A 23771-nucleotide genomic window follows, 5' to 3' on the forward strand; every position below is an offset into this window, starting at 1 on the left:
ATAGGTAGAGTGAGAGAGCCGAATCCTTCGGGATGTCATGGAAGATGGGACACAGATGGGATGTTTGTCATGACGCCTGAAAGAAACACATCAAAGATGCATCCCATAAACCCACAGGAGAGCGAAGACGACACTTTTCTTCATGACATGCATAATTCACAAACTATCACACAATCCAGCCTGTGAAAGGCATAATGCTAATTGACTAACTCCAAGAACGATAATTGATCTTATATGCCACAATTTCTGCACTGTCAATCAAATCCTCCACATGTAATTCTGTATTTTTTTCCTCCGAATTGCACAATTATTTACCATAATCCACTTTTTCCCTTGGGAATGTTATATAAACTGTGATATAAACTGTATTCAGGACTACTGTAAAACTGCAAAGTAAAATTCCACCGCTGCTGAGAAACTAGTTCCTGTAAATGTAATGTGATCATTGAGACGCTCGATTTCTAACATTATTCTCTCAACACATTTACATCGATAATCTGGTGTTATAATTTATTTGCTTTTGGTGTACTGTGAAGTGGTAAAACTATCTTTAATAGAGAGCCTAAGTAACTCCCCTTCCGGTCGACCACCATGGGACCTTATTCCGGAAAAATATTGAATTTTGAATAACTTGTCTGAATTGTGCCTTGAACTACACATGTGATGTTTGTCAATTTAAAAGATACATTTTAAAGTCAAGAAAGTCGCAGTTTGATGTAAAACTGTTGAGGTTTAAAGACTGAACTCTACTGAAGCTAACTTTACTGAAGTTAACTCTACTGAAGCTAACTTTACTGAAGTTAACTCTACTGAAGCTAACTTTACTGAAGCTAACTCTACTGAAGAAGCTAACTTTGCTGAAGCTAACTTTGCTGAAGCTAACTTTACTAAAGCTAACTTTACTGAAGCTAACTTTACTGAAGCTAACTTTACTGAAGCTAACTCTACTGAAGTTAACTCTACTGAAGCTAACTCTACTGAAGCTAACTACTGAAGCTTACTCTACTGAAGCTAACTCTACTGAAGCTAACTACTGAAGCTAACTCTACTGATGCTAACTCTACTGAAGCTAACTTTATTGAAGCTAACTCTACTGAAGCTTACTCTACTGAAGCTAACTCTACTGAAGCTAACTTTATTGAAGCTAACTCTACTGAACCTAACTTTACTGAAGCTTACTCTACTGAAGCTAACTCTACTGAAGCTAACTCTACTGAAACTAACTCTACTTAAGCTAACTTTACTGAAGCTAACTCTACTGAAGCTAACTCTACTGAAGCTAACTCTACTGAAGTTAACTTTATTGAAGCTAACTCTACTGAAGCTAACTACTGAAGCTTACTCTACTGAAGCTAACTCTACTGAAGCTAACTTTATTGAAGCTAACTCTACTGAAGCTAACTTTACTGAAGCTAACTCTACTGAAGCTAACTACTGAAGCTAACTTTACTGAAGCTAACTCTACTGAAGCTAACTACTGAAGCTAACTCTACTGATGCTAACTCTATTGAAGCTAACTACTGAAGCTAACTCTACTGAAGCTAACTTTACTGAAGCTAACTTTATTGAAGCTAACTCTACTGAAGCTAACTCTACTGAAGCTAACTACTGAAGCTAACTTTACTGAAGCTAACTCTACTGAAACTAACTCTACTTAAGCTAACTTTACTGAAGCTAACTCTACTGAAGCTAACTCTACTGAAGCTAACTCTACTGAAGTTAACTTTATTGAAGCTAACTCTACTGAAGCTAACTACTGAAGCTTACTCTACTGAAGCTAACTCTACTGAAGCTAACTTTATTGAAGCTAACTCTACTGAAGCTAACTTTACTGAAGCTAACTCTACTGAAGCTAACTACTGAAGCTAACTTTACTGAAGCTAACTCTACTGAAGCTAACTACTGAAGCTAACTCTACTGATGCTAACTCTATTGAAGCTAACTACTGAAGCTAACTCTACTGAAGCTAACTTTACTGAAGCTAATGTCTGACATTGTTTCCATAGTCTTGTGTTATAATCGTAACGTTATGATGTCATATACCTGAGTGTTTTGTGCCAGACTGCACACACACAAGCAGCAGATCTCGCTCGTTTCACTTCCCGGGAGACGTAGTTCATCAGGTGATTTTCACATAAAACTAAATGTTACTCTTCTGTTTCATGACAAACTGCGACAACTTTCTTGACTCTCAGAATTATCTTTTAAATTCACAAACATCATATGTGTAATTCAGGGCACAGTTCAGACAAAATAAAAACATACGTTATCTCTCGCCATTGACTACCATATTACGTATTATCATATATTATGTTCCAAACCTGTTTTACAGTTGATGGACCCCATTGACTTTCATATTCCTCCACATTAAACGGAGACCAGACCATTCTTCAAAATATCTATAACCAGCTAACAGGGGTGTTTAGACTTTTCACATCTGCAGACGACCTCAAAGCCAAAAGACATTACCTAAAAGCCACAAAACCACAATTTTGGGGTCTTAAAAAATTGACTCTGATTTTGTTTTTTGGCTTTACATCAAGCAGCATTTATTGATCTCATCCCTCTCTCTCTCTCTCTTGCGGGTGGGGCTGGTGAACGGGGTCGTGATACGGTCACTGCGCATCATCAGACTCGGAGCTGCAGAATATGCCAGTGTACATTAGTGTAGGGCTGAACGGAGAGAGAAAGAGAGAGAAGTGCAGTATAAAAGAAACAGAAGGATGAGAAACTCAGGCAGACTTCAGCGAACATCAGCGCACTTACATGAACCCGGCTCAGAATGAGCTCTGCAAAATGGCATTCATCAAATATGGATGTGCTTTACGTGCGGATCTTCTGGTCGGTCTCGCTGCTTGCATTCCTGTAAAGTTCAAGGAACAGCCATCCGTCACTTCAAATGATTTTCAAGTTAAATTTAATTTAAAAGAGAAACGAATCCTGTTTTCTTTCTAAATGCACATTCCTGGTTGTACTTCATTTGTCGTCAGTGCACTATGCCAAAAATAATCACTTAATCACAATAATTCACTTGCTTTTTGACTGCATTCTGGTTGTGAAGCGCCACTCGTCAGGGTCAAATCACTTCAGGATGGATATAATCAAGTCGTGTCCTACACTTTTTTTCACTCAGAAACAGAAATACATTAAGGACGTGTAGTGGGTTCTTACCTGACAGGATCAATGATCAATACTTCCCGACATTAAAGCGCATGTCCTGTGTTTGTCTGGGGGTTTTCACATGTAATTGTTTGCTTGCTTCAGCATATATCATCATGTGGGTTTTATGAAATAAATAATGGGTAAAGTTATGAAAATAGAAAGTGGAAACACTTTACAACACATTAGTCAACACACTATAGACAGTGTTATTTTAGTATCATTGGGATACTAGTATAGGTTTTTTTTTCATAATTAGTATTATTTTAAATTTAATTCTATTAAAGCTAGTGTGCGTTTGTCATTTTTATAAGTTTATGTTTTTTTTAAATATTTTATACAATTTCTGGTAACGTTTATTTTATTTCAAGTAATGCAAAAAACGTTTTATGGTTTTAGTTTCAGTAAAAGACAGGGTTATTTTAGTTTATAGTAGTTTTTTGAGCGTTTATTAATCTAGGTTTCAATTTGCTCACATATGTAAATGAGCATAATTTCAACGTATTGTTGCATTAACTAATGTTAAGATATAAAGCGGCCTTTTATTGGGAAGTATTACTAATTCAATTGAGTGTACGGTCCATTTGTGTCAGATCCTCGGGCACATTTGGCCTTTACAGTGTTTGTTTTCATTGGCGTTCGACCGCTCTGCGCTGGTGTTTTAGCTCCGCCCACATGTGAATTGCGCATCCTGATTGGTCTGCACAGCGCCCAATAGTAATGCACAACAGCTGGCAAGAGAAACCCATGGTCTCATTTACATGAAAGCTTTGAGCGGCTTCATCAGCCAACATTCGTCTCACTCTCATCTGTAATCTTCACTTCCTCCGTGATCCCTCCTTTAATCTCTCTCTCTCTCTCTCTCAGTTCTGTGACTAGAGGCTCGTTCTCTCCGCTGTCCCTCCGCACACAACATAACTGATCCCAGATCAGAGATAAAGCGCACAAAGATCCCGACCCTGCGCTCTGCCCTGAGCTCGTGTGCTCGGCTACATCATGACCTTATGAAAGCAATGTGAGCTGTCTCTCTCTCTTCCAGAGATGTGACACAGTTTGAGGGCAGTTAAAGATGGAGTTAGGATCAGTTTCTATTGACATTTAGTCAGAACGAGCCCTCACTCTGCCTTCGGGCTCACAGCGGCCCAGAAACCCCTGCAGTTCAGAAGTTCACATCACGACGAGTGTACGAGCAGGATTAGCCTATCTCTTTTCCATTTTTACACACACAGACACAGTTGTGTTTTCATGTTTTATGGGGACTTTCCACAAATATAAACTGTATATTCTCTACCCTCACACTACATTTTTACATTTTCAAAAAAATATTATTTCGTACACTGTAAAAAATGATCGTGATTTTAACAGTAAAAGACTGTAAAAAATGCTACAGTGGAAAAACTGTTAGCTGGTTAACAGAAAGTTTCCTTACTATGGTAAATAACTGTGATATATATAATGGTACATTTAATGTAATTTTACTGTAAAATACTGTTAAATTTACAGTTTTTGGAAGTGAAAAAGAAGTCATTGTATAATTTACAGTGAAAAAAATGTAAATTGACTTCCCCACTATTTAATGGATTTTAACTGTTTATTCATAATTTTCTTAGTTTTTTTTTTCTTATCAGTTGTTCATTAGGGTTTTATGTTACATTTAACGTTGTTAAATTAATTCTTATTTCATTTTTTAAATTTCAACATGTTACCATGATAGTGTTTAATGTTTGTGTGAATAACACTGTGCAGCTTCTATATAGTAGTATGAACTTTCTTGTGGAAGAGCTGATAATGATGAGCTTCAATTGATCATTTAACGCTCATCACTGCTGTGATTGATGGGTGTCGGTGTATTGCAATTGAACAAAACAGATATTAATACTTCAAAATGTCAGTAAATTAACATTATATCAAATAATGAATTATGGTTTATTGCTGTAAAATTAAATACGGTCAAAGTCTGTAAAACCTAAAATGTTGCTACCGTACTTTTAACAGGAAATCTGGTAACCAACCACAGCTGCCGGAGTTTTCCCATAAATTTAACAGACTTTTTTTTACAGTGTATGATTTATAAGATGTTTGCCACACTCACACAGACACTCTCACTCCCACTAGCACACCCACACACACACACACAAACACTTTCTCTCTCACACACACAGACACACACTCTCACACAAACACACACATACTCCCACACACACACACACAAGCACACAGTTTGTATAACTATCTGATTTAGTAAGCAGTAATGAGATAAGCAAGGCTCTACTTTGAAATTTGACATATAAAGCAACAATTACTATTTAGACAATGATATCATTGATATTTTAATTAGACAAGTTCCAGTTTCCTCTGATCAAAAGCGTTGATCACAGCAGAGCTATGATCCATATTTTCTGCAAACACAGAGAGTTGCATCGGATGAAATCCATAATAAAGATCGATCTCTGCATGCAGTCACAGGACAAAGGGAAGAGCAAATGTATTTTGGCAGATTTATATTTATTTCCAGCCGCTGTCAGGCTGCTTAACAAGACTTTCTTCACATGTGCACTTTGTATCTATGGAATTCTGGTGTCAAAGGCCAAACTCAATGACTTAATGAACTTCACCCTTTTTAACTTGCCTATTATATGCACATATCCTACAGAAATGCATGTCCAGGTCAATATTTTTAGCAGATGATGGGAGCTGACGTGACATTTCAGATAGCGTCAGTAGTATTGCTTCTGTAATTATTACAGGGCTAAACATATTTTCCTTTTTTTTATATTAACTGAGATTGGAATATTTGTGCTACATTTAACATTAATTGGTCACACTGACTGACTGCAGGTGCATTTTAAAATATTATTAAAATGGTGAAAAACAATTGATTAAGCGGTTGCAGCACATCAATGCTTTACCTAAAAAGGCAAAATAACCAAATGTTAACCTAAAAATGTCGATGTTTGTCAACTAAACTTAACAAATGATGTGAATGTAAACTGAATTCAGCTCGCGCACTTGCGTTTGATTGACAGGAGAAACACCAAGGAAACAGCCGCAGAAACGTCAACAAACTCGACGGCCATGAGGTGAGTTTTTGCTCGATGCTAAATCCATACATATTTATATCTAACGTTATGGCTAAATCGGTCGCACATTCTCAGAATTAAAGCGAAGATGTGTCAGTATTAAAATGTGATTTAATTATCAATGGAAAATGTTCATGTAATATTGTGTAGATGTTGTGATATTAATAACCTATAATATATAATAATAACTTCATACATTTGTTTATTTTTAGTGCTAGTGGAAAGGATGATTCCGGATCGCTGGTTCGACTGATTCGTTCATTTCCGCCGGAGAGCGACATGTTTCACGCCGCCGCGTGCGGAGCGCGTGAATGGTTGAGTTTGACTCTGACGAGAGCGCGCAAACCATTGCACACTGACAAACACGTGCGTGCTTTATACTTATTCAAAACGTGTTGTTGTTAATTCAGCTCTAACCGCTTAACATTAAATATTTATCCAGTACTTACATGGATGTTTCTGACAGATAATGGCCAGTGGTGATGACGTCAGCTGGGTGCTTTTTGTCTCCCGTCCCTCTTTTTCTGGCTAATTTGATCTTTCTTTACAGTGGTATATTTAATTTTACTGCCTCCACAAATACATTAAAGGACCCAAAAAGTATCTTGTACAAAATTAAAATCTTTAACTTTATCATATTGATGTGAATAGGCCTTAATAATAATATTGATAATAAATTATAATATAATGCAAATACTATTTTAAATATCCATAATAGGCCTGTTCATAATAAAATATCAAACCCAACGTGTGTGTGTGTGTGTGCACGCGCGTGCATGCGTGAGTGCATTATGCACATGTTTTTCTATCATGTTGGGGACTTGAACTCAGGACTGAACGTCACTGTGGGGACCTAAATTGAGGTACCCATGGGAACAAAAGCATATAAATCATACAGAATAATAATAAAAAAGTAAAAATGCATAAAGTTGTGTGTGATGTGAAGGTTAATGGGTGGGTTAGTGTAAGGGGACAGAATATACATTTTGGACAGTATAAAAACCATCACACCTATAGCCTATGTTGAGTCCCAGCGACTGTGTGTGTGTGTGTTTCAGGGTCTCACCGTGCTTCACATCGCAGCTCTACATGGACACCTGGCCTGTATGGAGCTGCTGCTGGAGGCTGGCGATTGTGTGGATGTGGATGCGAGTTGTCCTCAGGGACGCAGACCCCTACATATGGTGCTGACAACTCAGAGCCGACAAAACTCTCACGCCTGCCTCCTTTACCTGCTGGAACATGGAGCCCAGATCAATGTGTACGAACCACCTCTGTTTTACAAATGTAACTCTCTTAGATTCATATTTAATAATGAACATAAGCCAAACAAACAAATAATGGCAATAAATGAATGTTAAAAGTTTTTTATCAGTTTATACGTGTACTACTTTGGATATATTTTGGAGTGAAACTTGATATTCAACAATTTTGGCGTGGAGCAACTTACCTATATTTTGATGAAAGATTACAAACTAAGTCTTGTTGGTTGATTGGTTAGTTGGTTGATTGGTCGGTCAATTGGTTGATAGACCGGTTGGTTGGTCGGTCGGTCAGTCAATTGCTTGATTGATTGGTCGGTTGATTGATTGGTTGGCCAGTCGGTTGATTGATTGATCGGTCAGTCGATTGGTTGATTGATCGGTCAGTCGATTGGTTGATTGATTGGTCGAACGATTGGTTGATTGATTAGTTGGTCGGTCAATAGGTTGATTGAATAATAGGTTGGTTGGTCAGTCGATTAGTTAATTTATTTATTGATTGGTTGGTCAGTCGGTCGATTAATTGATTGGTCAGTTGCTCAGTCGGTTGATTGGTTCATTGATTGGTCGGTCAGTCGATTGGTTGGTTGGTCAGTCATTTGGTTGATTGATTGTTCGGTCGATTGGTTGATTGATCGGTCGGTCAGTCGATTGTATGATTGATTGGTCAGTCAATTGGTTGATTGATTGGTTGGCCGGTCAATTGGTTGATCGGTCGGTCAGTCGATTGGTCGGTCAGTCGATTGTATGATTGATTGGTCAGTCAATTGGTTGATTGATTGGTTGGTCGGTCAATTGGTTGATCGGTCGGTCAGTCGATTGTATGATTGATTGGTCAGTCAATTGGTTGGTTGATTGGTTGGTCGGTCAATTGGTTGATCGGTCGGTCAGTCGATTGTATGATTGATTGGTCGTCGATTGGTTGATTGGTTGGTCAGTCAATTGGTTGATCGGTCGGTCAGTCGATTGATTGATTGATTGGTTGGTCGGTCGTCGATTGGTTGATTGGTCGTTCAGTCGATCAGTTGATTGATTGGTCGTTCAGTCGATTGGTTGATTGATTGGTCAGTCGGTCTGTCAGTTGATTGATTGGTTGCTTGGTCAGTCGATCGGTTGATTGTGAACCAATATTGGTTCTTCACTGCAAAACCAGCCTTTTGGAAGCTTTATTCTCAAGAGTTTACTGATATATACAGGCTACATTGTCAGCATGATTAGCTGTCATGACGTCAGAAGCATTTCATTGTGCCACAGCTGCCTCAGTCTTGTTGTATCCACAGGTCAACAGATGAAGGATTGACACCACTGCATTTGGCCGCTGCAGAGGGTCTGATGGATTGCACAGAGACGCTGATAAGAAATGGAGCCGACACCCACGCTCGGGACAAGAGGGGTCACACTGCCCTTGACCTCGCTCGCATCTGGGGCCACAGGCTCATTGCCAGGTATCAGGTGCTAGTGACAATTACTGCATGTGATGGTGAATCCTGTAGATTAAATGACACTGCACACGTGCAAAAACTGATGGCATATACTGTAAAAAAATGATATGATCAATAAATCATGGCAATGTTTTTACATCACTATATGAGATATACTAATAATTTAAGTTGAAAATACTCATTAAGCCAATTTCATTATACTTAAAAATGTAAGGCAGCAACTGAAATACAGAGTTCTGAAAACCTGCTTGTAATTTTATCGGCTGCGTCTGAAATCCCACACTCTCTGGAGTAGCTACTTATTTTGAATTAGTACCGCTAAATACTATGTTCTAGATAGTATGAATGTGTGTAGAATGAATGTAATCTTGACATACCTTTGCCATGTTGTCATTATCATGTGACCTACCAGCATCATTTGCGTTGCTTCACTGTCATTCACAAATCCTCTCCTGTGGCCTCATGGGACAGTAAAGTGCCCATCAAACATACACTTCAGAATCTCACTGAAAGCTGTAGGACATCTGGGTAGGCTACTTGTTGCCTACTCTTTTATGAGGACTGTGACTTCAGACACACTTCTCTGTTTTTCACCTACTATATAGTAGGGAAGTATGTGATTTCTGATGCAGCCACAGTTCTCAATTGGTTGTTTTAAATTTGAAACAGGTGAAATTTTTTCACAGTGTGAAACATGAACATAAATGTGTTTGCGCAACAGGTTTCTCAAAGATGCCATGTGGCGAAAAGACAAACAGCAGGAGATGGGGAACACCAAACAGCAACGTGACCTCAGGCAATTCCAGTGTTTCAATGTGCTGGATCTGCCTCGACTGGGTCGGGCCCTAAAAACCAAAGACTCGCCCTGGACTGAGGTGGCCATGCACCTCGCCGAGGAGTTGAAGCCCGGACACTATTAGACCCTCATCTGCAGAGACCGTTGTCATATTTTCAGTAAGTGCCAGAGGAATAGAAAGTTGCGCTAAGTAGAGATACTTCTGTTCTGAATGGAATACTAGTGTACTTCATACTGTTTATTAAAGTAACTCTATTATGCTTTTTTAAATATTATTTCATTCTCCTTACATGTTTAATATTTCTGTTTGGGAAGGTCTGCAAGGTTTAAAAGATGTTAAGTTATAGTCTTTTATTAATAGAAAGAATCGATTCTGAACTGTTGAAAGTAATTCCAGTCTACAAACGCAACAACTCATTTGCATAAAGCCAGTCTATTGGCTGCTTTAATTCAGCATGATCCAGTTCTCAGAAATATAAATAGATGTCTGTACAAATAATGTAAGAAAATGTTGAAAAATACAGTGGATTTTAAAGCACGGCATTGTGGGACGCAGTATCATGCAGTGCATACTTCATAATAAGAAACAGCAAACACAAACCATAGTGAATCTTTAATACCTGCAGTGAAATTAATACAGATTAATTAAACTTGTTTCTACCAGTTTAGACCATTAAGAAATTTTGCATCTTTAATGAGATTTTCATTTTTGATTATTTATGAAATATTCTTGATTATTCTCACGAGATTGTCATTAGTCATTTTTGTTTTACCAGTAAGTGTTTTTATTTAAAAAAAAGAATTAAGAGAGGATACAAATTGGGGGTGTACACCGGTATTCTTGATAACCGTGATATTAAAAAATAATATATACACATCATTATCGCCCTCCCTGACCATCTGAGGGCACCTCAAACTATTGAGACTTTTAAAAAAAAGGACTAAAATCTTTTCTTTTTAGGAGAACTTTTGACTTTTAACTTCTATCTATGTCTATTTTCACAATGCTTTTATGATCTTAAACTGTAGCACTTTGAGATTTGCTCTAAATGTAAGGTGCATTACAAATAAAATGTATTATTATTATCGTGTTAATTAGGGGTGTCACAATATATAGATATTGACATAAATATATATATAATTATCGTTAATTCTTTTGGTCACGATAACCGTAGTGAAAAATCATGACAGCCCGAATACAAATGGCCAAATATCACTATTTACACTAATGTTGTACACTAAGATTGCATTATTCATTAAGGACACATTAAATTGATCAAAAGTGCTAAATGTAAACAACTGCCGTTAACAAACTTAATTTTCAAAGAATCCTGAAATCTTAACGGTTTCCGCAAAAATAAGAAGCAGCACGATTGATAATAATCAGAAATGTTTCTAGGGCATCAAATCATCATATTAGAGTGATTTCTGAATGATCATGTGACTCTGAAGACTGATCACAGAAATAAACTACATGTTAAAGTACATTCAAATAGAATAGTTCATTTAAATTTCATAAATAGTTCATTTAAATTGTAATACTATTTAACAATAACACTATTTTTGATAAAATAAATGCAGCCTCGGTGAGCAGAAGAGACTTTAAAAAAAAATCTCACTGCCCCAATCGTTTTGAACGGTAGTGTATATCAAAATTGCAGTGCAGAAAGGGGAACTGACTTGGGAAAGACAGGACTCGACACATGGACATTAAAGTACGAACAAAAATACTTAAAAGGTTCTGTGAGACTCAATGACACACTTTCCCAAAACGCAAACCTGAGCAGAGGCTAAAGTCTGTTGACTGCAAACATACACACTCAAACCAACACTGACCATCATCAAAGTGTGAAAAGGTGAACAGAAAACATCTATGAGAAATCTTCAGCATGTCCCTGACGCTGACCTATGCAGGTGTGGATGAAAGTTGAACTCTGAATGCGGTTTGGGGGCTGGAGGCGTGAAGGTCGAGTCGCAGTGACCCGGGTCACCGTCCCAAAACAGCTCTGCTGGCGTCACTGCATGACATCCCAGAGGACGGGCTTCGTTTCTGACATGCAAAAAAAAAGACGCCCTTTTACACTGACCTAGAACTGTTTTCCGTATGTCGACTTTAACCTCAGCCATTACGAAACAAGCCGCATTAAAAAAGGGACCAGAGAAGGGCCTCCTAAGTGAATCTCTCCCAGATGAGAGCTTCCTGATGCGGATGTGTGCTGACCTTTCCTCGACCTCGCACGGCGAGAACAAGATCCCGACTAGATAAAGAGGAGCGCAAATGTGTCCGCCGTACAGAGGAAGAGTCGCACACACAGCGCCGCAGCTCTTCTGAGCCATTCAAATACTTTATTACAAACAAAATCTGCATTTTGGTCAGAGCTATATTACACAACCCAGATTTATATATACGTATATATATAATTAGGGCTGGGTAATAAATATCGATTTCTCGATATTAATCGATTCTCATTTTTAGGAACCGATATCGATTCTTAAATCTCAAGAATCGATTAGTCATCCTGTTTCATTTGAATGAATGGGACATTGTATCGCGGCTGCGCACATCCAAAAAATCGTAATAATCTTTGTCCTTTGTTACTACTGATATGAAATGAAACAAAGTCTCAGTTTTCAAATTACGTCCATTTTCTTTAGAAATTCAAAAACATAAATAGTGTTTTGGCGCTGTGGCGTGAGATCGCTCAAGAGAAGCAGCAGCGCTGATCTCTCTTCCGGGTTAATAATACCAGTCACTCACAGCGCGAAATAAACATGAAGGAGCATCTGAAAGTGTGTTAAAACATAGAGTACAACTTATCGAAATCCGTATCATGTCACATTGATTCGCTCAATTAGCGTTTCAACTGTGGAAAGACGTCAGTTAAACAGCTTGTAATCAATGTATCGTCATATTTACCTCAGAAAACCCACATAAACTCGTTAGTCAGTTAGAAAGAATAACTCTAGAGAGAAGCATTTTGCTAAATATATACACCATATTACATATGCATTATAATCTTAATGTTCTTCAATATTTAATGCATATTTGAATAAATCTGGCAAGTTTTTATGACAGCCACCATTTAAATGTTTATATTTCATATAATCTTCTTATTATAAAAATAAAAAAGTGTAATTTAAGTGTTTGTATAGCTACAAAACAGTTCATTATTACCTTCATATTAGGCTAATGATGCCTATAGGCCACAACTAGACTCCCATAGTTTACAGCATTAGTTAAGAGATTTAATTTCCTTGAGAAAAATGGCCATTTATTGTAACTGATATCCAAAATAATTGATATTGAATTGAATCGCAATCGAAATCGAATCGCAAGGTTGTGAATCGAAATCGAATCGAATTGTGAAATTTGTCTTAATACCCAGCCCTAATAATTATAATTCTGCTTGGATGAGGACTGAACATGTCCACACAATACCCGGAAATATTTAGTTTGATGAAGACCTTTCGTATAAACTTTTTCTGATAATTAAGCACATTTAATAATATCATAATCTACATGTTTATGGATCTTAACACCTCTGAAACAATGGCCAAAAACATTTATTTTTAACAATATATTTATTTTTTATTCGACTGAAAAAACAACGCTCGCCTTTAATCCTAAAAATCTTAACGCAATTTCAGATCCTCATTTGTACATGACAACGGTTACCTTTTAAAAACTCATACAACTGAATTTTATTTGATTTTTGTACAGCACACAAATTAAGCATGGCCAACACTATGGCTCTCATGATTACAGTTTATTTAAAGCAATATTTTACCCAAAAACTAGCTTTTCTTTAATCCTCAAACCACCAGATGATATAAAATGGAGCAGAAAGGACCATCCTTCTTAGGTAAGTAATTAAAAAATGACTCCGACTTCCAAGCACATACTTGTAGTGTGAGGCGTGACTATGTACCGACGGTGAGCGAACGGAAGAATGAACATTGGATTCGGGGTAAAACATTCCTTTAAAATGTGAACACAGAATCCAGACACATCAGTTCATTCATGAGCGAACACAAACATTGGCTTTTGATGCGATTAGAAGAAAATCAGCAGGAGCCTCTAGCGACGGCCCTTCCACAATCATCCACACACAGACGAGTCGAAAGATTAAGCCTTTAAAAATTAAAGACTTCTGAAGTCCTTTCATGGCTTTAAGAAAAAATTAGCTGGCGACTCTCAACAGGAATAAGTTCATTCAGAGTTTGTGCGCGTTTGTTCCGATGTGGTCCTACAGATTCAATCGCATGATCATCATTGCAAACCAATCCCTCCCACAAAAAAAGACGCTGTCCAATGAAAGGGGCCGGTGGCCTGATCATACCCTCCCAACGTCTACCGCTTCATCAGTACATCTTCTGCCGGCTCGGCAACACGGCCTCCTTCAAGAAGGAGAAGATGAGCAGGATTCCCGAGCGCTTGCCCCGCTTGCCTTTAGTGAAGTAGTTCGACACCACATCATCTGAGAAACACACACACACAGAAAATCATCAACATATGAGGAGTGTGTATATAGTAGCACTGTTAATGTTTGCCCAACACATCCAACCACAGGGCAGAAGTGGGCGATAAGCAAACATTTTAATAATATATATATATTTAAAACATTTGGTGATATCATAATACACACATTTTTGTAGAACATCCCTGAAAAAAAAATTGTATCTTGACCAAAAACAATGTTTGCATATAATACAATATGCATATTTCTAATTATTATTAATTTGTTTTTATTTAATTACACTGAAAAACAATGTTCAAAGCATGTAACATGTAACCGTTTTTCAAAAGGCATGTAAATTACAATAAAGCTAATCTAATTTTAATAAAAAATATTTAAAAATTATTTAATTAAACTAAAAACAACGTAAATGCACATTTGAATATTTTTCTAAGGCAAGTAAATTACAATTAAACTATTTTATTTTTAATAAAACACAAAATTTTTCTTATTTTATTAATTACTTTTATTTAATTAGACTGAAAAAAAAATCTAACAAAAATTTACATTTGAATATTATTCAGGGCACGTAAATTACAATAAAGCTAATTTATTTTTAATAAAATATATTTAAAAATGATTTAATCAAACTGAAAAACAACGTTCAAGGTAAAATGCACATTTAAATATTTTTCTAAGGTAAGTAAATTACAATTAAGCTATTTTATCTTTAATAAAACATTAATTTTTTCTTATTTTATTTATTACTTTTATTTAATTAGACTGAAAAAAATTCTAACAAAAATTTACATTTGAATATTATTCAGGGAACGTAAATTACAATGAAGCAAATTTATTTTAATTTAAAAAAATTCTAGTTACAATTCTACTAAATTACATACAAACTCATCTGCTCGATTTGGTTCAAACAAGTCTCTATATTTAATTGAAAACCTTCAGCTCTGATTCTGAAGAAGCCTCGTACAACTTGTGTACATTTATGACATATTCAGAAATAATGTATCAATCAAATTACTTTTAATGACTGAAAAACAACAATAATTGCATACAGATTTCCTCTGTTTGCACCGTTATATGTCTCACCCCAGTAACTGGGCTAGTAGGACCTAAGGCTAGTTTAACATGCCCATGTGATCTTAAACCTGCGCTATGATAGGCTGCGCTCATCTCTCACCTCCCTGCTGCACAGTGGATGGAAGCACATTCTCCCCGGCAGAAAGAGACACGAAGAACGAGAAAGGAATCACCCACAGGCATATCGTGAAGTACGCCAGAACCTGAAAACACACAGACGTTAGTCTCAACCCATCCTTTAGTAAACTCAGTCACTGTTCACCTCAACTTCAAAATACAGACAGACTAATGTCATGTTTTATAGAAATTAATACTTCAAACTGAGCAAAATTGATGTTACTGAAGGTTTACATTTCTTAAAAATGCAGTGTTTTCTATTCATCAAAGAAATTTCCCCCCAAAAAATTGAATGAGAGAATATTAAGCAACACATCATTAATAATCATAAATGTTTCTTGAACATCAAATCATCATATTAGAGTGATTTCTGAAGGATCATGACACTGAAGACTGCAGTAATGATGCTGAAAATACAGTTTTGATCACAGGAATAAATTATATTTTAAAATATTTTACAAAAGAAAATGGCTAGTTTAAATTGTAATAATATTTACAATTTTATTGTATTTTTGATCAAATAAATGCTGTCTTGATGAGCAGAAGAGACTTCAAAAACAGAAACAAATCTAACCAACACTAAACCTATTTTTCTGAACTCAAATTTCACCAATTACTTCAAACTCAAAATGGGACCAATAGTTTTCTTTAATAGGCCAATATGTGAGAGAGAGAAAAAAAAACCCACATTATTATACCTCCGAGTATGACCCTAAATCTAAACTCCGGGGTTTGAGATTACATTGCAAAACAGATTTGCATATAAGATATAGCATACCTCAGAGAAAGGATAGTACTCCTCCGCAAAATACTGGAAGGCCATATAGTGGTTTAACACAACCAGTGCTGGAAAAGAGAGCAAGAGTAAAGATGAGAGGAGAACACTGTCAAATACACAGACTGTAAATGTCTCCGTACGCACCACATGACAGGATAAAGTTCGGCGAGGTCAGCATGATGTATGGAAACGTCTGCAGAAGACCAAAGTAAACCAGGTTTGTGAAGAGACCCACTCCCATCATGAGCGTCGGGAAGCCCTCGAACACGTAGAGCCCGACCAGAACCACTGTGGAGAACTGAGAGACCAGAGTATGAGTTTGAGATATCAAGCATGTCCAAGTAACCTGATGCTTACATCAGTATTATCACAACCAATGCAATCACACTCTTATCACAACACTTTCATTTCGTGAGATGAAATCTGACCCGACTGTTCAGACAGTGTTGACGAGCCTAAAAAGATTTGAATCCCAAACTGGATTTGTGTCCCGTTCTCTAGATATGGCACGAGTCCCTGCGATATTAGTCTATGGATGCATCCTCAATAATGTAAATTTTATAATGACACAATACTCACCATAATCATATACTTTATAATGCGACTGGTGGCCACTGTGTACTCCTCTATTAACTCCGCCAGGTAATACAGGCCTGCAGCTGTCAGGACAAATAACAAACTGAGAAAAACTACATATAAACATCTAAACATGGGTTAAAGTGCAAGAGCGCTACATCCATCAAGTCTCTTATACATTCAGGGCTAGAGTAAGAGTAAACACAGGTGTCTAAACAAAGGTACAGGTGTAACTGCTGCTTTGACATGTTGCCAAGTTCTCAATCCTCATCATGAACATCTTACTGCCTACGTGGACAGAGACACTTGTACTGTTTTTATCCAAGCATCATCATGTGGAACACAGCGAGAATTTAAAGAATAAAATTAGCCATCACATGACCTGTAACTAAAATATGTGTCTTGTCAGATGTAACTTCTCATATAAATGGGCGGAGCCAATACTAATCAAAACAATCCTGTATTGTGCAACCGTACAGTTTGAAATATACAAACTCAAAACCTCGAAACACAATGAGAGCTTATCGATTCTTACATAAGACTTTAGACAAAGATATAGATATGACGCCGTTTTTTTCTTTGCTCATCCCACTGTTATTCTATTCCATATCGTTATTTTCCCAAAGGCTTCTTCTTATTGAAAATAAACGGTTATTTGATTGTTAATAAGGCGCGGGAGCTGAGGGATTTCTTTGGTCGCGTCAGCAAAAGGAGGTTAGCGGCTAACAGCAGCAACTTAAAACTCACCAATAGCGAGAGTAACGAAACATATCTGTATCACCAGCGACAACCAGCTGAGTAAATAAATAAACCACATCTTTAAAAGGGCTGGTCGAATAAATAATTTACTAGTAGTAAACAATAGCGGAGATATGTGTCTCCGCTGCTAAGCTAACAGCTGAAGTGGTCAAAGTTTCTTCTGCGGCTTCCTCAGGCGGAGCGAGACGCTGAGGTGGGAATCAGATTGCAGACAGCGCCTCTCAGGGTGGAGGCGGTACTGCATCTGCGCGTACAGTCCAGCTCTAATAAAATAACATTTAAATAATAATAATAATAAAAAAATCATAATAAAATGTATATGTTAATAATAAATTAAAAAATAACAATAAATTAAAAATAAATAAATAAATAAAATTTGGAGAACCAGGAAGTAGCGAGAGAGATTACTGTCAGTCAGAAGCTAGTTATCAAAACCTGAAAATGCCGAAGTTACGACGTCACTTTGTAGGCCAAAATGCGGAAGTGAGTTAGCATTTTAGCACTCCCGGCTCCCTCATTCTGTTTTTTGAATGGGTTTTTGCTAAATCGCCTGAAATAAGGTCTGTGGTGAACAAAGCCTCTAAATATTTTCACGTTTTGATCTATGACATAAAACAGTTATAACCTGCTTGTGTTTCTTTTAAACTTTATTGTGTCTGCTTGTGTTTTTAAAAAAAACTTTATATAGGCTTCAAAATGTATACATTTTGGATTAATTGGTAAAGATTATCTTGATAGACAAAACGTGTAGCCTAAGGGTCAGTATTCTTTGTTGAACACAGATCTTATTTTTTTTTGCGATTTTCCAAAAGTCAATGGGGGAAATGCATTGCTTTTCGATGGAGGGAACCCATTTTAAAACAAAATCGCTGGTGTGGATCTCTGAGCTGAGTGAGTGAGTGGAGGCAGGGTTCATTTGCATGTACATAGAACCGCGCATAGCCTAATGAGGCAAGGGTGTGGAGCTATTCGATTTTAGGGCATGAAGAAAAACAATTCAAGGAAAAAACGTTTAAATATGACATTTTGGTGTTTAATGGTGAGTTTTAAGCGTAGACTGTAAAAAGGTTTGAAGTGATGAAATTATTGACTAGGGGGAGTTTAGAAACATAAATTCAGACGGACAGACAGATAGAGAGGCAGATGATCAGAAAAAAAGGGCTTTCCAAAAAACACATTTAGATTTTTTGTCAAGTTTTAGTCATGCATATTACATCCACATCCATGCATCTTCTCCTCCTTCATCCTCACACAAGCACAGACGTACACACACCTAAATCAGACACCTTTCAGATCCTGGTGAAAAACATGAATTCTTTATAGTGTTTGTTAGATGGAAAGCTCTCTTGGGTGAGAGGAATCCTTACAGAATGAAATGCCTTTTAAAAGTAAATGAGCAAAAGTGAGTGAGAGTGGAAAATAATTGTAGACTCCATTTAAAATGCTTTTATCAAAGAAGAGGAGTGTGAAGGTGTTAGGAGAAAAGGTTGGCCTTTTTATTGCAGGTGTTTCCAGATGGACGGAACTAACCTAAAGGCTTTGACACTGGCAGGATTGCAGTGAAATATATTCTGATACTCACTTAAAATGTTGTGTTTTATGATTTTAACTTTTAATTTAAATAATAGACATTGTTTATAAGTTAACCTCTTTGCGTGTCTGTTAAAATCGACCATTTTTTTTCAATGAAATGAATCTACCATATTCTAGTTCTGTAATGTTTTTTTAAATAATATTTTGTATTATTAGTGGATTTTATGGTATAAATGATATTTATGGAATAGATATGATCCCTTTATTACCTGTTAATGCACTATTGGAGCATAGACCTTGAAATAAAATGTCCAACTTCAACTTCATAAATCTTGAATGCTTTCAAGAACAGACTGAGGTCTTTTTATTTTTTTTTATTTTTTTTTTGTAATTTATTCTACACATGGCATGGCAAATTATTGCTGAAGAGAAATTTTTTTTATTATTATTATTATGCACGAAAACATTAGGCTATTTTAAAATTTTATATCAAATAAATATTTTTCAAAACATGGTTTACTCTAAAACTGTAAAAAAAAAAAAAAAGAAGTCAAAAAGTCAAAGCCATAAATCTAAACAAGTTGTGATCCAAATTTGAGGTTGATATCTTGTTAAGTTTTTTTTTTTTTTTTTAGATGATACTTTACATGATATTTTAGAATTAAGGCAGTTCTGAAGGCGAAAGGGGGTCAAACACAGTATTAGTATGGTGTTCCTAATAATCCTTAGGTTAGTGTACTTTGAGTAATGCAAAGTAAACTTCAAATGAACAAGTAATTCACAACAACCTCTAAATGGCCATGGGACTTATTCGCTTTGTTCATTTTAAGTAGTTTTTACTTAATTGCATACATGTGAAATTGACTTTAAAAAGCATGAGTGGGAAAACATGCAAAATAAAGATTAAGTGCATTTTTCTTATAGTCGTTTCATTATATCCTAGTCGAAGGCTTGATTCTAATCCAAATGAGATTCTTTGCTATGTTTTTCAACATTGCTGTGCATCTGAGCAACAAATCCACCAAGAATGATGGCAATTACACCAGAAAAGGATGCAATATACTTTTATGAATATAAAACAATGCCATGTTAAAGTAATTTTAACTTTAAATGCTTAGAAAATGTGCGTGTTTGAAAGGTCCAAATAACTCAAGTATTCAAGCAAGTCGAGTCTTTTAATAGAAGAATTCATGCCTCAAAAGAACAAATGTCCATCAGGCCGAGGGCAAAGAAAACACAGACTAGGTATGTGCAGAATGTTTTTTATTTCTTTCATAATTGCTTTTTGAATGCAAGGGTCCTTGGTTTTTTCCATTGAGGCGTTCGCACCACAGTTAACAGGGTTAGCGCTTGTCATTCAGCCTTGTGACATTTACTCGAAACAAAATCCATGAGGCGTCTGGCAGAAGAAAATAGGTGTTGAAGTCGTACTTAGTTCAACATCGTGCTTCTCGAAAAGTGCAGAAGGTCAGAGTAAAAGACTCCTCAAACAAAGCTCACTTTTCTTCCCATAACACGGACTCGGAGGCCTTTATGCGAGAGACTCTCTTCTCTCGGTTCTGCTGAAGTCTGCGGAGGACAGGAGCGCTTCCACTCTCCCCTGCCCAGGGCGAGGAGATCGAGGCCGGCACACCAGCACCGGGGCAATCTGAGGAGACGCGACCTTAGTGTTATAATGCAGCTCACACAAACATTCACACCGATCAATAAATGAGGAGGCAGCTTTTAAGCAGCGCTGTCAAGGGTATATCGCTCCCAGAGTGCAACCAATTAGGCCAATAAATTTGATTTATTTACAAGCCAAAGTTTACTTTTACACAAACTGCTATATATATATAACTTTTTATCCCAAAGTAATGTGTCAAAAAATATATATGAATGTTCTAAGATAACTAAGAAGCAAAATCGCATAAAACATTGTTAACCCATTCGGACCCTGCGTCCATTTTTTTTTTTTTGCGTCCTTTTTTTATTATTATTATTATTTTTTTTACTTCTGGAGCATTTCATCTAGTTTAAAGCCTGCAGTCCATGAGATTTGACGTTTTTCATCCAATCAAATGGCAGTAAAGCTCTGCTTGTAGTAATAAAATAAATAATAAATAAATAAAAACACTACATTGAAGAGAAGCATGATGGCAGCACTTCACTCCAAACACAGAAGCAAGCAACATTTTCTATGGTTTTATTTATATATATTTGAATATTTTTGACAGTATCTCATAGTTTCTATGTAAAATAGAAAGATTTGACTATTAATTATGTAAATGTGGGCGTAATATTTTATTTCTTATTTATTTAAGGACACTATGTTTAAATACATTTTTTTTAAAAAATTGGGGGTAAATGAACACTTAAAATTATATGTTTTATTATTTCTATAGTTGTTTTTAGGTTGTTTGGTCAGTTTTTTTTAAGAAATGTAATTTTCAATATATATATATATATATATATATATATATATATATATATATATATATTATAATTCTTAAAAAGTCAGCTCTGTTCACTTTATTTAACTTCCTAAAGGAAATTATGCATTTTGCATTGAAGGAACACATTTTACGATCAACTGATATATGATGTGATAATGACATATAACAAAAACAGTGAATTCTGAATTTATTTGGAGATTATATACATAATCGGGAATGTGAGGGCGTAAAGGAAGAGATGTACCTTTGGGATTAGATGGAGGGTTATGGTTAGGGTTGGGGTCAGGTGAGGGTCCTTTTTCATCCCCCATGGCCCGCCTCCTCCTCTGGAGCACCATCTGAAGCTCCGCCTCCCCAACATTACGGCTGAAGCGTTTTTTCGATTCCACCTTTCGGGGGCCAGACCTTCTCATGGAAACCTGAGTTACATTAATACAATAAGCCACGACTCACGGGAGGAGATGCCAGGGACTTTACGATGGTTAAGGTGCCCTGAAAATGTCCTTAATCATGGTAAAATCACCAACAGAAACAGTTTTATGATTAAACATCCCAATGTTTAATAAACCACATTTAAGTTTATTAGCTTGTGATGTTTGCTGAAAGTACAGTTCAAAAGTTTGGGATTAGTAAGATTTTCTTTTAAGTAATAAAAATACAGTAGGGATGCATTCATAGATAAAAAGTGACATTTATGATGGCACAAGAGATTTTTATTTCAAGTAAATTCTGTTCTTTTGATCTTTCTATTCCTTAAGAAAGTGCTCCCGAGATTCCACAAAAATATTAAGCAGCAAAACGTTGATGATAATAATCAGAAATGTTTTTTTGAGTAGCAAATCAGCATATTAAAATGATTTCTGAGGGATAATGTGAGACTGGAGGAATGATGCTGAAAATACAGCTTTGATCACAGGAATAAATTATATTTTAAAAGTATATTAAAATAGAAAACACCTATTTTAATTTGTAATAATATTTCACATTTTTTCTATATTTTTGATCAACTAAATACAGCCCTGATTAGCATATAGACTTCCTTTAACAAAAGAAAAAATCATAGTGATCATGAAATTTGGAACTGGCGCATCAAATGTGTGTATGTGCACTTTTTAATTATTAGTCAGTTTAATCCCAGATATTATTTCCTAATCTGAAAGTATATGAACTATGCCCCAAAGTCATTGTTGACCTCACAAACAGCTTTAGCCTGACTGATAAAAGTTACTGTTGTAATAGAGATAATTGTACCAGCATCCCCTGTAACTCCAGCACAGCTGATTTCCGGTTCTCAGACCTCTGCTCCTGTTATACAAATGACAATTATTTTGGATTAATAATAGTGTGTTATTTCTGAACAGTTACTTTATATAATTCACAAGCAATATAGCAAGTGATTAGGCATGTCACCAAACAGAGAAATTAGGAAACCTCTTTATACTCTAACAATAGTTATCTCCCAATACATTGCAAGACGACCTGAAAGAACATGATTCACTCTTAGAAGAAACGGTTCTATTTAGAACCAGAAATGGTTCTATCCCCTGCTTCATATATGGAACTCCAAAATGGTTCTATATAGAACCATTTTTTTGGTAAACGGTTCTATTGGCCAAGTATGGAACCCCTGGGTTCCATATAGAACCCAGAGGAACCTTTTTTTAAGAGTGTATAGAACCTTTTAGGGGTTCCAAATATGTAGTGCTGATAGAACCTTTTAAGGTTCTACATAGAACATTTTCTTCTAAGAGTGTAATGTGCAACTGTAAATAAAACAATCTGAAATAGTGTTTCCCTCACCTTCCATGCGTTTTCATCATCAGGTACAGCCTAAAAAGTCCAAATAACCAAATGTCATATATTCATATCATGTTGTGCACCCGCTCATGGTTTCATTTCCTTCACACGTTTGATTATTGTCATATGTCGCCTCACTCACTCCTAAGCACAGTTTATGTTCAGCAAAACACGTTATAATTCAACTGTGACAGACCCACCTGTGGCGGTCTGAGAATTGGTTTAAGAGCGATGCCTTTCTTGATTCTTTCCATCATTTCATCCACAGCTCTGGACTTCATGTCCTCCGTAACTGCAGGTTCTGTGAGAAAATGAATGCCGCATTAACGCGAGAGGCTGTGCTGTATCGTAAATAAGTAACGGCTGAAGGGCGTTGTTAGGCACGCACGACGGCGCGAAGCGGATTAATCCCTTCAGCCATTACTCGAGTACCTTATCGCTTTTATAAAATGGTTACCGCACAATAAAACTATTAAAGTAAAAAA

The 23771-nt window shown here is 36.3% G+C and overlaps 3 protein-coding genes and 1 long non-coding RNA gene across 4 annotated transcripts in view; 1 reads left to right on the forward strand and 3 right to left on the reverse strand.

The window, feature by feature from the left end:
* Nucleotides 1-2323: 2323 nt before the first annotated feature.
* LOC120469441 (uncharacterized) lies at nucleotides 2324-7434 on the reverse strand. Its single transcript, XR_005620382.2, has 3 exons — nucleotides 7306-7434; nucleotides 2767-2863; nucleotides 2324-2673 (listed from the first exon to the last, which is right to left on the reverse strand). It is a non-coding gene; the product is annotated as an uncharacterized LOC120469441 (long non-coding RNA).
* ankrd53 (ankyrin repeat domain 53) lies at nucleotides 6081-10530 on the forward strand. The gene is made up of 5 exons (XM_039658428.2): nucleotides 6081-6239; nucleotides 6452-6605; nucleotides 7298-7500; nucleotides 8782-8946; nucleotides 9665-10530. Exons 1-5 carry the CDS (start codon nucleotides 6235-6237, stop codon nucleotides 9861-9863), a joined length of 726 nt encoding a protein of 241 aa, XP_039514362.2. The 5' UTR covers nucleotides 6081-6234; the 3' UTR covers nucleotides 9864-10530.
* Nucleotides 10531-13302: 2772 nt separating this feature from the next.
* On the reverse strand, nucleotides 13303-17700 carry tex261 (testis expressed 261). Its single transcript, XM_039659905.2, has 6 exons — nucleotides 17510-17700; nucleotides 16766-16845; nucleotides 16331-16484; nucleotides 16187-16254; nucleotides 15392-15494; nucleotides 13303-14217 (listed from the first exon to the last, which is right to left on the reverse strand). Exons 1-6 carry the CDS (start codon nucleotides 17577-17579, stop codon nucleotides 14102-14104), a joined length of 591 nt encoding a protein of 196 aa, XP_039515839.1. The 5' UTR covers nucleotides 17580-17700; the 3' UTR covers nucleotides 13303-14101.
* A 2600-nt stretch (nucleotides 17701-20300) lies between these two features.
* The window catches only part of shtn2 (shootin 2), a 19526-nt gene continuing 16055 nt past the window's right edge, over nucleotides 20301-23771 (reverse strand). The window contains exons 13-17 of the mRNA XM_089130957.1: nucleotides 23487-23587; nucleotides 23290-23319; nucleotides 22741-22794; nucleotides 21734-21908; nucleotides 20301-20702 (exon numbers count right to left, since the gene is read on the reverse strand). Of these exons, the coding sequence (XP_088987083.1) occupies nucleotides 20551-20702; nucleotides 21734-21908; nucleotides 22741-22794; nucleotides 23290-23319; nucleotides 23487-23587 (512 nt within the window). The 3' untranslated portion in view covers nucleotides 20301-20550. The remainder of the gene's footprint in view (nucleotides 20703-21733; nucleotides 21909-22740; nucleotides 22795-23289; nucleotides 23320-23486; nucleotides 23588-23771) is intronic.

Source organism: Pimephales promelas, chromosome 1 (genome assembly GCF_988280905.1).
Source record: "Pimephales promelas chromosome 1, fPimPro1.hap1.1, whole genome shotgun sequence".
In the NCBI taxonomy this organism is placed as follows: Eukaryota; Metazoa; Chordata; class Actinopteri; order Cypriniformes; family Leuciscidae; genus Pimephales; species Pimephales promelas.

Excerpts from the sequence above, each read along its gene's own strand:
- tex261 (XM_039659905.2), bottom strand. The coding sequence starts at position 17,579 with ATGTGGTTTATTTATTTACTCAGCTGGTTGTCGCTGGTGATACAGATA. Across the intron at positions 16,846-17,509 it reads TTTCGTTACTCTCGCTATTG|CTGCAGGCCTGTATTACCTG; the intron begins GTGAGTTTTAAG and ends TTGTCCTGACAG. Across the intron at positions 16,485-16,765 it reads TTATAAAGTATATGATTATG|TTCTCCACAGTGGTTCTGGT; the intron begins GTGAGTATTGTG and ends CTGGTCTCTCAG.
- ankrd53 (XM_039658428.2), top strand. Across the intron at positions 6,606-7,297 it reads CATTGCACACTGACAAACAC|GGTCTCACCGTGCTTCACAT; the intron begins GTGCGTGCTTTA and ends TGTGTGTTTCAG. Across the intron at positions 8,947-9,664 it reads GGCCACAGGCTCATTGCCAG|GTTTCTCAAAGATGCCATGT; the intron begins GTATCAGGTGCT and ends TTTGCGCAACAG.